The following is a 15,265-nucleotide window of genomic DNA, read 5'->3' as shown; positions in this document are numbered from 1 at the left end:
CCTACTCTAATGCCTTAAAGGTAAGGTGTCAGTTTTCTGTTTCTTGATACTCTGCTGCAGCCTACAGGCAAATACCTGCAATTACAAGTTTGCTTGATGGCAATAAAGCATTGTTGTAGGGCAATTGGTTTAGTGCTTCCTTTTTTTCCTTATGGGTACTACAATGCAAACCTATGTAATTTTAGCATTTTTGCCATGTTTGAAACATTTTAGGCTGCATGTATATGTTCTCACATATGCAAATATATGTATTTTCTATATGCTCCGGGATCCCGCACATGGGCGGGGATTATTCATAGATCATGACTTTGAGTATACCCCTGGATGAGAACTAGGATTACAGGTAAGTAACTAATCCTTCTAACCCCTGGCATTCTCCCGGAACCGCGAACCCTGCACACTCTGCACCCACCAAGCCTGGTCTGTGCTGGAGTAAACAAAGACCCCGAGGACGTCCCCCTGGCGACTGACACCGAATCCGGCACCTGAAGAATCTTCGTCTCAGAGCTTGCAGCCTTTTAGTCCTTGAGCTTTCCCATTGAAATCCATTGAGTGCCCGAAGGCACAAAAGCACCCAGCCGTACGAGTGGTCCTGGCAGTGTATCCACTTCCCCATTTGCCCTGAGCAAGTGACCAGGAGCCCAGCTCCCACAACCGCGTGGCCTGCTGGTCAGCAGCCACCAACCGCGCCCCCTCCCCCCCGCCTCCCATAGGATAACATTGGGCCTAACTCACTCTGCACCCGGCTGCCCCTGTGCCGCTGAGGGTGTAACAACTACATACCTGACCCTGGGAGACCCCTGGGTGTGCCCAGAACCTTAACTCTGCCAGTAGAGTACTTGCCCAAAAGCTGATAACTCACTTTTCTTCCATTGGGTAACACTGACTGGTTTTCTCTGAAATTTCTTCTAAGTGGGGAGTTTCTAAACTTTAAAATATTCACCTAAAATCAACCGAGTAACAAACGGAAATACTCACCTGCTATTAGGAGAGATACCAGTTCTGGATCTTGGTGCCCAGCATTGACCCTGCAAAGTACTCACAATCTTACTTACCTCTAACTGAATTTTTTGCCATAGGAAATCATTGACTGTTTTTCTGTGAAATTTCTTCTGGGTTTATTTTTTTTTTTTTTGCATACTACAAATATTCTTTAAAAATCGTACCAACTGTGAAAACATAAATGCTTACCTGTTTTAGGTAGATGTTCCCGCCCAGAGCCTAGGAGCCCAGTACTGGATTACAAAAGTAACGAGAACATACTTTACCCGTAACTTGAATTTTCTTCCATAGGGAATCATTGACTGTTTCTCTATGAAGTTTCTTCTGTGTTGATTTTACAAACGTATAAATATTCCTTAAAAATCGCCTGTATAACTTAAACGCTGTTTCTCAACTGCTTACAGGTGGTACACTAGTGCTGGATCTAGGACCCAACACGGACCTAGAAAAAGTAACCATAACCCCACTTAACTTTTAAGTGAAATTACTTCCATAGGATAACATGGGTAATTTGAACAGAAAAAGTGTCCACTTATAAAATAGCAAAAATCACAATAGTAACTAAAACGAATGTACTCACTTGTTTCCAAGACCTGTCCCAGGACTGAATCTAGGATCCAGTCCTGGAGTTAGAAAAGCAATCCTGAAAGTAATCAATTGCTTATAACATAAAATTCCCATTGAGCTCAATGTACTATGGTGTTTTAAATTGTGTTGCCTAGTGCAACAACCTGCAGCTATTACCTACAAAAGTCAATTGCATATTGCAAAAGTATTTAACTAAAGCATCTCATTCTGAGAAAGTATATTTTTGATAACTATTGTTTCTAAAATAAAACTACCATATTTTTATATAATCCATTGGCCTAGAGTTCAGTTATTGAGTGTGTGAGACCATTTGCTGACTGAGTGTGTGCAACAAATGCTTTACACTGTCCTCTGATACTGCCTTACTGCTCGACCAAGCTACCACTTTAGAGAGTAAGGTTATATCTAACTTTTGCCTCTGCCAAACCTCTGGGGACTGTGAACTTTGTACACACTGTACCTATTTGGGAACAGTATAATACAGAGCCATTTTCTCAGACTGGGGGAGCTGTATGTGATCTGGGTGAATGGAGGGGGTGATGTAAGTTAGGAGTGAGGTGCATTGGAAGAGCAGCTTGTGGGATCAGAGCTGCAGGTACACTGGGGGAGCGGTATGTGATGGAATGGCAGGGGTGTACGTTTGGAAGGAGTTGCATTAGAAGGGCAGTGTGTGTGGTCTCGGAGCTGGAATCAAACGGAAGGGGGCTGCAATCCACAATTGAGATGCACTGGGAGAGCTGCGTGTGGGTCTTTGTGGTATGGCAAGGGTGGCGCAGATCAGGATTTAGTCACACTGGTAGAGCTCTGAATTGGCCTCAGAAGTACAAGGCTCAGCATTGAGGGGCACTGGCATGGCAGACAGTGAGTCTTCAGCCCTCGGATAGTACGGTGTTCTTGTTGCAATACTGGAATTGTCGGAGCGTTGCAAGTGTGGACTGAGGTGCTCGTTCCAGTACGAGAATAATAGGGTAAGATCGAGGCGCACTGGCAGAGCTCTACGTGTCTCTCCTGCAGTGGTATTGAGCTACTGGCATTGTAAATGACAAACCTTTTATCTATGTGTTTATTTCGAAAATAGATAAATAAAAGGCATTGCCATTTACAATGCCAAGAGCTTAAAATTTCGCAAATGCGAGACCTATTGCATTGCAAATGCTTGTTCTTCTAAGCATTCCTGTCTGCTAGGAAACACCATTACTTTTAAGTTAAAATTGCATGTCGGGTGTATGTGTGTGTGTGTGTGTGTTTATTTTTTTATTACAAGTATGAGCCTGCTAGGTTTAGGTAGTAGCTTGTTGTGAGAAGTTGGCCTGGCATATGCTGGTCACTAGTTACAGTGGCCACCTTGCACCAGTCCAATTCGACTGTTATGGTAGAAAGGTTTAAGACACCCTTTAAAAGAAAGCTATCCTAGTGGTAGCTGTGGAGAGCAGCCTTCAGGCTAAGTCTCAGAGTATTGTAAAGCAGCTTGTTTTACCTTATAATCTCTTGACTCCACACAGGTATATATATCAAATATATATGTATTTATTTCTAGTCACACTCTACTAATCTGAGATTAGAAACCAGGTACACATTCAAATGTCAACGTTTCACAGTAAGTTAAGCACAAATATGGCTGGGGCCCTAGGGGCGTACCAGACCATATACTAAAAAAGAGGTTTAGGAAAGTCGACTTGCAGAATGACAAGGCCTAGGGCCTGTAGAATCGCTGGGGCTTCACTAATGCAGCAAAAGCAGGTAAGTAAAAGACCCACGGGAGACGCGTGCAGTGTGAGAACACAGCCGTGGGTTCCCTATTGATTAGAATAGAGCAAGTCGCGCTTTGATTTTTAAAGTTTACGGGTACTTCGAGGAAGTCTACAAGCAAGCGACTTACAAGGTAAGTAATTCGGGGGCCAACACACACTAGGGCACCGGAGTGCAGGAGTTACCTCACCCAGGGAAGCCGGGTGCATAGGTGTCTTTTGGTTTGGTGTCGGATCGCGTCGCTGTTTTCCATGGAGACCAAAAATTTGCTGCTTGCGGAGACTGTAGAAGTGTCCGGTGGAATCAAAGGGTGGATTCAGGATGAAGATGACCTGAAAGCAGAAGGGACAGTGTTCAGTCACTTGCCAGTGACCCGGGGCCAGGAAGATGGCTGCCCACGGAAGTCTGGTGATTTCAGGTGATCAAGGGTATTTTGACTCTTCGCTCACTAGGTCGAGGAAGGATCGACCATGACCAGCAGCTGGATTCGGAGTGTCCCACGACGTCTGCAGCTTACTGAGGTGTCTGTAACCGGATTGGAGCCAACAAGCCTTGGCAACAGCAAGTCTTGTGGAACGTGAATATAGTCAGCGGTGCAGACCAGCAAGGTCTGAGGGACTCACCCAGCGAGGGTGAGTGAGGGCAGACCTGGAGCAACCAGGGGAGCCTTTTGGTTTGATCCGAAAGTCTTAGGGGGACCCACAAGCCAACGGGCAAGGGATCGCGAAGACGCCTCATGAGGAAATGCTTCACAGGAGCCCACGGTCACTTGGGAATGGGGTAGGCCTCTGATTTTCGCTGCAAAACCTGCTGGAGGCTTGGGCCACAAATGGTCCAATGCACAAGTTTGTAGCACGTCGTGAAGGGGTTGCACTCGATGATAGTGCACGGTACCCAGGTATTGCTGTTCCTAGTCACTCGTGGGGTCCACTCGCCTCAGCTCTGCTGGGGACTCAATATGGCCGTCGAGGTCAGGAAATCCACTTCTGCTGCAGGAACTTCGAACTCCGGCAAGAGCGGGAAAGTTTGCGACTGTTGATTTAGAGTTTCTGGTGCCTGCCAAGCAGGGGAGTCACTCCTTGACTCCAAGGGAGATTCTTCTGTCTTCCAAAGGCAGTGGAACATCGAAGGGCCAGGATTCTTCTTGTAGAGCGTCGTCCAGGGTTATCGGATTTGCAATGGCAAGGTTTCCCTATCTTATACTGAAGGTAGGAGTAGGGACTAGCTCTATGACCACTCCTCTGGGAGGGTCGGGGTAGGGGGTGTTTACACCTACTTCCCTTTGTCCAGTTTCGCGCCAGAGCAGGAAAAGGTAGCCCCTGAACCGGTTTGAGCTGGCATATGCACAGAGGAGCCTACTGCTCCCCCAGTGCAGGACTTCAAAGCACTCTAGGAGTGCACCCACCCAGCCCCAATACACTCAATCCTGTCTGGAAGGTGGTGACCCCTCCCTGTGACAGGATTCCTATTGTTGGGCCTCCTCCACTGCGAGTTTGTCAGCAGCAGGAGGGTAGCCCAGTGTCTGTGCTGGTGGCATCCATTTTGTGATGCCAGGGCTCTTTCAGATTTCTACTGTTACCACAGTAGGTACATGTCGTCCCCTCTAGAAGGGTGGGATCATACTCCCACACCAGTTACTGGTGTGGGGGTATGATTCCAAGTTGTTTGACACCAAACACGACCTGTTTTGATGCAGTCATTCCAAAGTTAGCATTTACCGTTGGGTTATAATGCACTTAAGAGTATATGGTTTAACCGCATTCACAAACCGCCACAGAATAGACTCTGCCAGCTGCAGAGGGGTCCTGCTCATGCAGAGGCACCCCCTCCCATTGTAAACCAAGCACCCTGCCCTCAGGATTGATAGGGCCTGCCTTAGGGGTGGCTGATAGGTTTATATATGTGTGTATGGTGAGATATAGGAACCTATACCTCAGTGAGGAGTGCTAACACTACCTCCCCCAGGCTGCAGTAGCAGGCTTGTGGTGTCAGATTGAGTCTGCTTCCCAGGGGTGGCATAATACATGCTTCAGCCCCTGGTAGGCCTGTGAAGTACCTATGCCCTAGGTACCTAAGGTACCATATACTAGGGGCTCAAAAGGTACCACAGTATCCAATCACTAGTGCATCTAATATGCACTTCAAGTCGTTTAGAGAGAACAGACTGGGGCCCTGATTAGCAGGGACCCAGCCAGACTATAGTCAGAAACCAGTGTATACATCAGGAAAAAAGTGGGGGCAACATAAGTGCAGATCCTACTCTCCTACACTTGTGTTTTTCTAGCTAGGATGGGAGAGATGGGTATAGAATTCCAACTAAATATCCATCAAACTAGATTACCAAGACCCGATTTATTGGCTTTGCCACTTTTTTTGATGTGGCGTCCTCTATCCACCAAACTTAAAGGCCGCTGTCCAGCATGTCAGTAAAGATCAGGGGATGTGTGGGGGAGCTGGGGGACAGGCACCTGGGATGTGTAGTAGTATGGTAAGATCTCATCACTGATGTTGTGAACACAGAACCACAATCTGCCTCCATTACCTACCACTGCAGTGTTTGCCTCATCCCAAAGAGTCACACTAGCACCCCATATCTGCAGGACCACCATATATAAAACCCGTTCATGCTCCTCACAATCTTTTCACAAAAAAGCTGTTCTATTCTTCCTCAATTTTCCATGGAAGAGTTTTTTTTCAGTTCTGACGCACTTAAAATGAAAAAAGTATTGGGATCATTCAGTGATGTCATCAATTCTGGGGGGGTTGCACTCCGTTTTTCTTGAATTTTTAGCTCACTTTTAAACAACACAATTCATCTTTAGGTGTGCTCACTGGTGACGTGCCAAGCCCAAACAACACGTTTTTAAATTGAACACCATCTTATTGGGGCTACTTTTTACCCCAAAGCCAGTGGCGACAACCTGTTGCTGCAATTGCAGATGCATTTAATCATTCATTTAATTGTTCATCTTCTTCAAATCATTTTTCCTTTTCTTTCCACCATGTTTTTCCGTTTCTGCTTTTTACTGAACATACAGTATCCCATGCAAGGAAATGCAGCCCCAATAAGATGGTGATCATTCAGTGATGTCCCAGTTCTTCCACTGACAGTATTCAAGAGATGTGAGATATTTGGGACTGTTACACCAGCAGTCTTCTCTAATCCCTTTACTGGTATACAAAGGACTCGCATGGTGAGGTGAGCATGGTCTTCCCCCTCCCAATGGCTGCCAGTAATTAACTCTGCGCTATAGTTACTTTATAGTTTTTCATTATTGAAGCTAATCTTGACACTTTTTTCCTTCCAGCACTTATTTGAAGACTGAAGGTCTGGACTCTGCTGTGGTGGAGAGGCTGCTGAACCTGGAGAAGATGCTCATGAAGAAAGGGCTGAAAGGCATCCCACGTCCTAGCACCCCAAAACACGAGCGCCTGGATCTTATGAAGAAAGTAGAAGAGAGCAAGCTTGAAATACAGGTAATGGATGCTAGTTCATCTACTACTCTGTAGATCTTTACAGGAAACTAGAGCAAGCCTCTGCTGGTGGTAATTTGAGGCCACGGTAGAGTTGAAATTCTTCATAAGCAGGTTGTTCAGTGAAGCATTTTCCATCCTATTCTGGTGCTCTTATACATAACTTTTTTTTCATGGTAATATTGAATCACTAGAAACTCATGTTGTATACATTTTATATAGGCAATTTTCTTTTTTCCTTCAAGCCACCGTCAGACTTCCTCAAGTGAATTGTTACTACACTGCAGAAAAACTCCATTACTACCCAGTGGCAAAAGGCACTGTGTAAATACCTCGCTCTCGTGCGCTGGCCCCCCAACCCCCCACCCCCCTCCGGTAGGTAGTTCTCGTTAAGACCTGATTTCTATTAAAAAGCAGTTTATGATTAGCCAATACCTTTCATCTGACGATGTCACAATTTTCCAAACTCCCGCTCACTTCAGTTCCGGTCTTACATTTCAGGATGATCCGTCAAGCGGGGGCTGAGAAAAAGGGGGCCCAGAAATGCTTTTTCCTAGTCCTGGGGCTCTATTTTTATGCATGTCAGCCGCTCCCTGGGTGTAAAAAAACAATGCCAGCTCCCACAGGAGGTGGGAACCAACCTGAACCGTGGGGCCTTCAGGCTCCATCCGCCATCCCCAGTGAGGCCATGCCCTCGGGGATGGGGTTCCCAGGGCAGAAAATGGCCCGGTATAGGGGGGGCCCTCGGGGACCCCTCCCCCTTTAGAAAAAAGGAATGTATGTCGATACATCGCGGACGATTCCATTGCATGCTTTAACCACACCGTCAATACATCGCAAGAGCAAACACATCGCAATGTTTTACATCGCACGTTGGTGCAACGCGAATGCGTTGATGCCTATAGGCAAGTAGCAAACTTCACCAACGTTAAAATCGCACGTCATTACATCGTGTAACTTGTGATCCCGCCTCTACCCTTTTCTGCCTGCGGCCCCCTTTCCCCACGACGCCAATTCTTTAGTTTCTATTTCCCAATTCTTTTTTTTTTGTTGTGCTTTTCTGGCCACTAAATATTTCAATCCCTACATTATTTAAATTCTTACCATCAGCCTTGCAAAAACGTATTGGGGGGGGGTGGGGGGTACCAAAGATGTTGCCCACCGTGCATCCACCCATTTTTGCCTCAATTGTGCAGCTGACCAGACGTGAGGCCAACGTTCCTGTGCCCAGACATCCACCATATCCAGTAAGTGTAACCCAGTAACTGCTGAACGTTTAACCCGCTCTTTGAACTCGTTGCACATAAATTAATGGAATTTTTATCTCCTCCAAGACGAGACTTGCAGAGGCCTGCTGCGTAGATTGCGATGTTCACCGTACCCGTCCCCCCCCCCCCCCCCCCCCCCCCCCCCCCCCTCCCACGTTTTCCTCTGAACCGGTAAGTTGTAGCAATGCGAGTGATGCAAGTCTTGTCGATTCCAAACTGATGTAAGTTGTCAAGTCTCACTGCAATGTTGAAAGGGGTATAGTCTGATACAGCATGGCTGTCATGTCAGTCCCTTCAGAGAGGATTCTGGATCTATGCAATCATTTTTCTTGTCTCAAACCAAGATGGGAATTGCAGACTGATATTTGATCCAAAGATGCTAAATAAATGACCTTTGCTTGTCATTCAAAATGGTTGCTCCCCATGCCGGCCGCAAAGGGGAGTTCCGTGCCACAGTGGGACCCGCTACGGAGTATATATCTCCTGGGCCTGGGTGCATGTTAGGTCGTGCTTCTGCTAATTAAGCCGATAAAGCGAATCACCACAGGGTAATCTCGCTGTGAACCCCCACGTTGGCAGGAATGTGTATTTAAACCCGTCTGTGCATTTAATGAAAGTTAGTTTCTCTGTCTTACAAATAATTCGCGTTTCCACCTGATTATAAATGTCCATATCGACGTGGAGGTACAGTGTTCCAGTTTATTTGCAATCTTCGAATCTTGTGTCCCCAGCACTCCGCTGTAGCCGAAAACCCGTCCGCCTGCTTTTTTAGTATCTTCCACTTGGTGGCAGCGGAGTCACGTCTTTTGTACAGGTTTGCCCTATATGCTCTGATATGAACTATTATGAAAATCTTTACTGCCAGAATATCTTCATTCTGTCCACTCCCCTCCCTCCGCTGTAACAGTTATCTGAAATTGTCGTTATTTCTTTCCCGTGTTAGTGTCTGCTGGCTCCCATCCCTCGACCTGATATCCACTTCCCACCTTAGAAACATATTTTATTGCATTTGACTAGTTTAACATATAAGGCGGGTCGTTGTTGGTGTTTCATTTTACTCGATGCTGTCCTCATTCAGGTTTACTTACCTCATCGTTGACCTGTTAAATGACTGTTTCATCAAAAAGTAAGCATTAAAGACGGATGGGGGAGCTCTCTACTGGACAAGGGTTGGATTCCACGGTCTGCAAGACTAATAGTTCATATCAGCGCATATGATGGCGTTTTTCTCAGATAAACCAGGCAGGCAATGCAAAAATGCCTATTTTCCACCGTTGGTATATTATTTTAGAGGGCGCACACCAGTGATGTGTTTTTGTTTGTGGTACTGCTTGTCTGTATATTCTCACCTGTTTGACACCACTAAACCATCTTTGTTTCAAATGCAAACATTGTTATCTGAACTCAGTTACTTCCCCGTAATTGAGTAGTTATTTTGGCTTTCACTTCTCCTGAAGGACAGTTCCTAGGTATCCCTGTGCTTCCTGTTGAGAAATATTTCATCATGTTACTTCTGATTCCACCGCCCTCTTGTCCTATTATGACCTCTAATTATACATTAGCTGTTTCACTGTTCGGTCCACGGGGGGATGTGGCGGGCTCCTATTTAAAACATTTCCCCTCCATGTATTATCTGGATTACAAAAGTATATTTAATCTAGGTAGATCAGAGCTCCTTTTTGTTCCTCAGCGCAACCCCGGTTTTGACTCCTAAGGAAATAGCGTAGAGGGGTAGGTAATGTGTCTGCTGTAAAGCACATGTATTTATGTGGTTAAAAAAAATCTTTTTTATGTAGCTAGCTCAGTGGCTTACTGCTTTTGGCACGGAGATCCGCAAATTTAATTGTAAACTGTGCCCCAAAAAATTTCACTTGGTGCTGCCCTTTTTGCACATTAACGCGTGTGCTCAGTAAAGCTGTGTCTGCGCAAATGTAAAGCTCATGTCTGTTGAAAGTGTGTCAGTAATGGTAATGAGCTACCACACCATGCATACTCAAGTTAAAACCCGAACATTGAACAGTGACCTATTAACTGTCATCTAAGAGCTGCTTGCAAACGGCAAGTTATAACTTAGTGTTTATATTTTGATATGAAGCACGGTAATATCACCAATTGACATTCGGTGTAAATTGTTTATTCTTGCAACCTGAATCGCTTGGCTGTGATATTAATGTGCCATATTTTTTTTTTTTTTTTTTTTTTATTTTTTTACTTTCCCCACCAGCTAATGTCTGGATCAAAGAAGGCGAAATACCTCCCCTCCAGCAGAGGAAACCGCCTACTAGAACATAGTGGTTACGTGTATTGCAAAGAGCGCAATTCTGAACCTCGGTGCCATTGGAGGTGTGCAATACTACTCCACTCATTGCAGAGGTAGAGCGGTTACTCTGGGTGACTGTTTTAAGAAGCACATACCATAGCCACTCTGCCTCCGCAACAGCGATTCAAGTGAGTATCTGTAAATGAAATGAAAGAAATGGCAGTCAACTGTAATGAACCGTGCAGTGCAATTTTAAAGGAGGTAGCCCAACATATCCCTGAGCCTGTTGCAACGAGTATGCCTAGTATCCCAAATTTGCGTATGATTATACAGCGTAAAAAGCAGGCATGCAACCCCAAAAGTTACCCCGCAAATATTTTCCGATATATGTATTCCCCCCGCAACTATCTGTCACTGCTTGCAACGAACCGTTCTTATTATATGACAACGCTAACGACCAAATGCGCATTTTAATCTTTAGCACCCCCCAGGAACATGGTTAGGTTGGAGAACAGCGAGGTGTGGATGATGGATGGTACCTTTAAAAGCACGCCCCACCCTTTCAATCAAATGTATACAATTCATGGGTACTTTAACACAGTTGTCCCCTTGGTGTACAGTTTGCTCCCAGACAAGCAATCCTCCACGTATAGTGAGCTTATCGGTTGTAGGATCGAAAACCTCTGGCAAAAGTCCGCGCAAGGTTATAATGGACTTTGAATTGCCAATGATGAATACGATAAGTAAATTGTATTCAGAGACAAATCTTCAAGGTTGTTTTTTCCACTATTCTTAGATTTGTTGGTGCAAAATCCCCAAAACTCCTCTAATTGCAGATTGTGTCTGACAGCAAACTGCAGTTTGAGTTAAAAAAAAATTAACAGCACTTTGCTTTGTTCCTCCTGAAAGTGTAGATGAGAACTACACCTCTATTACAGAGTGATTACTTTACGGCAAATGAGGAGAAATTGGCACCTATCCTCAATTATTTTGAAGACACATGGATTGGCCATCTAAGCAGGTCAGGTCGCAGGAGGAAGCCACGTTTTCTTGTGGACTGGTGGAACTGCTACTCGACATGCTTAGAGGGAGGAGCAAAGACAAATAATTCCATTGAGGGATGGCACAACTCCCTAAACCACTCAATTGGGAACCTACACCCTCATTTGTACCATTTCCTTAATCTTGGTTAAGGAGCAAAGTTTCCAAGAAATGCGCATGTCTCAATCTTCAACAGGTAGTCTCACCCCAGTATTTCACATCGAACTAAGGAAATGTCTGCGAGACGGTCAGCATTACAACTTTCATTTGTCAGTGGCTTCAGACTACCTTTCTAGCCTTGCCCACATACTGAATTCCTATGTCTAACTATACTAATTTCCCCCTTGTAACATACAATAAAGAGTTGTTCTTTCAAATGTGTACAATAGTGATGTATAATTTCTACTAAAGAGGAGTAACCTTCATGTACTTTTCAAAAGTATTACTGTTCAGATTTTCTGTCCTCATGTCAATACATTTTGTGGAAAGAATCCAAAAATTGTACTTCATGTACATTAAAAATGTAATACTGTTAAGATGATGTTTGTCCTCCTGTCAATAAAATTTTGTGAACAATCCAAAATTGATTCCCAGTGAAGACGTACCTGTGTGAAATTACTATTCTAAAGTCCCCCTATTAATCACTCTCCCTTCACCCACCATCATTCTGGGGGGGGTTGTAGTGGCCTGGGGAAGCTCACAGAGGCGGCATGCCTTTGAAGCTTCCCCCTGCCCTTTCTGGGGGAGGAGATTTAGCACCTCGCCCAGGATGTCCATTGAGCAGGGGCTCTCCCACCCAGGGGTCCAGCAACATTTCTGCTGTGTGGCAGCCTCCCAGACCAGATGTGGGTTGTAGGTTAGGTTTCAGGGGGCATCTCTAAGATGCCCTCTGTGGTGCTTGGTACATTAAATCCCACACTGGCATCAGTGTGAGTTTAATGTGCTGAGAAGTTTGATACCAAACTTCTCATTCTTCAGTGTTGCCATTATGGTGCTGTGGAGTTCGTGTTTGATGAGCTCTCAGCACCATGTACTCTTAAATGGCAGCACTGCACTTACAGTGCCCAGGAATGGACCTGGGTACTATAGGGGCACAGGGCTCATACTCCTGTGCCCACACCACTGGCATAGGGCACCCAGCTAGAGGGGTGGCTGATGTATGCCAGGGCAGTGTAGGTGGTGGGCATGGCACACAGGGTTGTGTGCCATGTCGACTTTGTTTTGTCTTGTACCCAGACACTCAGCCTGCAAGTAAGTGTGTGTGTGTGTCCCCTCTAAGGGTGGCACAATGAGTGCTGCAGCCCTTAGAGGCCTTCCCTGGTCACAGTGCCTAGGGTACCATTTACCAGGAGCTGACATGTGGCCAGGGTTTGCCAATTTTGGTTTTGGCTATTAGGCAGTTTTTAGGGAAGGAACACAGGCCCTGGGCACCTGATTGGCAGGAGCCCAGGGCACAACAAGGAAAAGTGCATCAGCTATTGGGCAAAAGAAGGGGGGGGGGGTTACTGCAACAGAAACCCACTTTCTTACACGCGCTGCTGTGCCTTACGATGTAAATGTCGCCGCGATGTCCTGCTTGCGATGTGATCACTTAGTTGTGGTGGGTGTTTGCCGAAAAAAGACATGGCTGGGCCCTGGGATGCCTCCCAGCGCATTACTAGTTGGGGGATTAAGTCCCTCTGGAGACCTTGGAGGCATAGAAGCCCTCCTAGTACCTCCTGGAAGCCCAAGCAGCGGAATTCCTGCGAGCTGGTCAAAGGCCCAGCCCCAATTCTCCATCAGTCTGCAAACATGACTGATAGTTAAACCTTAAACATTCACTTAAAAATTCAAAGGTTACAGGGACGTTATAGTTGGTCAGATTTTACTCCTACAAAACCATAGCAATTCGGCCGTTCTAGTTACCTGAGTTAACTTACTGGCGTCCCTGCAATGTACTTCCTATGACCTCACATATTACATCACTCATGACGTGGTCAGTGACATCACTGACGACCTTTCCAATGACATCACTGACATCATCCACAGCATCTTTGACCCCTCATGCCCCTATGGAATCTTTTATATACCCACTGCCACACAACCATTCACACACCCATTTACCAGAGCCTTACCAGTACTTACACACCCACTCACTGATTCTTAGATCTACACACACATCCAGTTGCTCACCCATACTGCCACTCATACACCCACCCACCCACCCACTCACAGCCATTGACATATACACTGATACACCCATACAGGCACTCACACACTGAGTCAGTCCACCATAAAACTACTCACACACCTAGACACTCACCCATACAGCCAATTACTCACCCAAAAATTAACCCCCCCCCCCCCCCCCCATAATACAAATAATAACACCTACTCTGATGTATGGTGTTACAACGCGATCACATCGCTGTTTTTACAACACAAGTAGTTACGACTTGCGCTGGACTTACGAATAGAATGATTTACTATTCCAACTCCAGCCTACATACAGTAGGGAAGGTGTTGGAATAATAAATCACACTATTCCTTAGTCTATAGCACCATCCAGCGCAAGTCGTTGTAAGAAATTACTTTGTAAAAGCAGCGATGCAAATGTATCGCCGTGTTTTGACCGTGATAAGGTCCTTTTCCCACCTATACAGTTAGTGAAATACGCACACACTCCTCAATATAGCCACTCATTTTCACTCATGGATACAGTCACTCACATACCCTGTCACTCACCTATGCTGCCTTTCACATACCCAGTTACTCACCCATACTGACAGATGCACTCCATCACCGACACAGCCATACAGACACTCACACAACCATACAGCTTCTGAGAAATGCACACAGTACCCCCATACAGCCACATACCCCTCACTCATCCATACATACCCCCCTCCGACAACCATAGAGTTAGTCAGACAACCAATCTTCCTTATAACCATTCATGTGCCCACTAACACAACTCGTACACCCACTCGGACATCAACTCACAGATATACATTTATACGATCAGTCACTCACCTATACACTCACTTATACAGTCAGTCATGCACCCACTCTGTCATCCGTACACACACACATGCACCCACAAGTCACCAATACACCTTACTATATATATTTAATGCTCATAACCTTTTTAAAAAGTCACTTGATGTCCTCACGGCATTGCGGGGGTGTGATTTATAGTTAACTTGGGTAACTATAACGGCTGAATGTCTCTGGTTTTGTAGGAGTAACGTCTGACCCTAACTATAACGTCCTTGTAACCTTTGGTTTTTTCAGTGATCTACTAAATGAGATGAGCTGGATTGGACATGATGGTTAATGCATTATGCAGTTTTTTGTTTTTTTTTAAATCTGTCCTAAATTGGAGCTGTATTGGATTGGGGTGGTTCAGATTGCTACAGGTATGTTCCAGGACCTGGGTGAATAGAAGAAAAATGCCTGCTGTCTTGCCTTTGTTTTTTGCACTTCTTAATCTGCAGTCTAGTGTCCTTGCTGTCAGTCGAACTGCTAAAGGCCATCACCAGAAGGATGACCTTGTGCCTCACCCATTGCTAAATGCTGCATAGAGTCCAAGCTCCATTGGATGTAATGTTACTTTCCAGAGCTAATGCCGCGTCTGTGGCATTTTCCAGACATGTTCGTGATAGGATATACTATGTTGTTACCCACGCGATTTCAGATGGTGCTGCTCTGTAGCAGTCCTTATCAGAATGTGGCCAAATCAATGTTGGTAATTTGAACTACAAAACCATGCACAATATTTAATGTACAGATTTTCAATGGGAAGATAGAATCTTTATTAAAATTCAACTTGGGCTGCCCACCATCCATGCCTTATGATCTGTTTGATGCACTTGTACTCTTCCCATAAACCAATCTGATTATA

General features: G+C 45.3%; 1 protein-coding gene across 4 annotated transcripts in view; it reads left to right on the top strand.

Moving 5' to 3' along the window:
• LOC146811816 (kinesin-like protein KIF22-A) overlaps positions 1–15,265 on the top strand; it is a 58,359-nt gene that overhangs the window by 26,429 nt on the left and 16,665 nt on the right. For 3 of the 4 annotated variants that reach the window (XR_014966783.1, XM_085618812.1, XM_085618811.1), the window contains exon 2: positions 6,648–6,816. Coding sequence is in view for 2 of the 4 variants with exons in the window: in XM_085618812.1 (XP_085474938.1) it covers positions 6,712–6,816 (105 nt within the window). In the remaining 2 variants the exon portion in view is untranslated. Of the gene's footprint in view, positions 1–6,647; positions 6,817–10,305; positions 10,530–15,265 lie in introns of all 4 variants that reach the window. The other variant, XR_014966784.1, reaches the window with a different exon arrangement.

This window comes from Triturus cristatus, chromosome 7, assembly GCF_964204655.1.
Source record: "Triturus cristatus chromosome 7, aTriCri1.1, whole genome shotgun sequence".
Taxonomy (NCBI): Eukaryota; Metazoa; Chordata; class Amphibia; order Caudata; family Salamandridae; genus Triturus; species Triturus cristatus.
The sequence above is the reverse complement of the archived record's forward strand: the minus strand, read 5'-3'. Positions and strand labels throughout refer to the sequence as shown.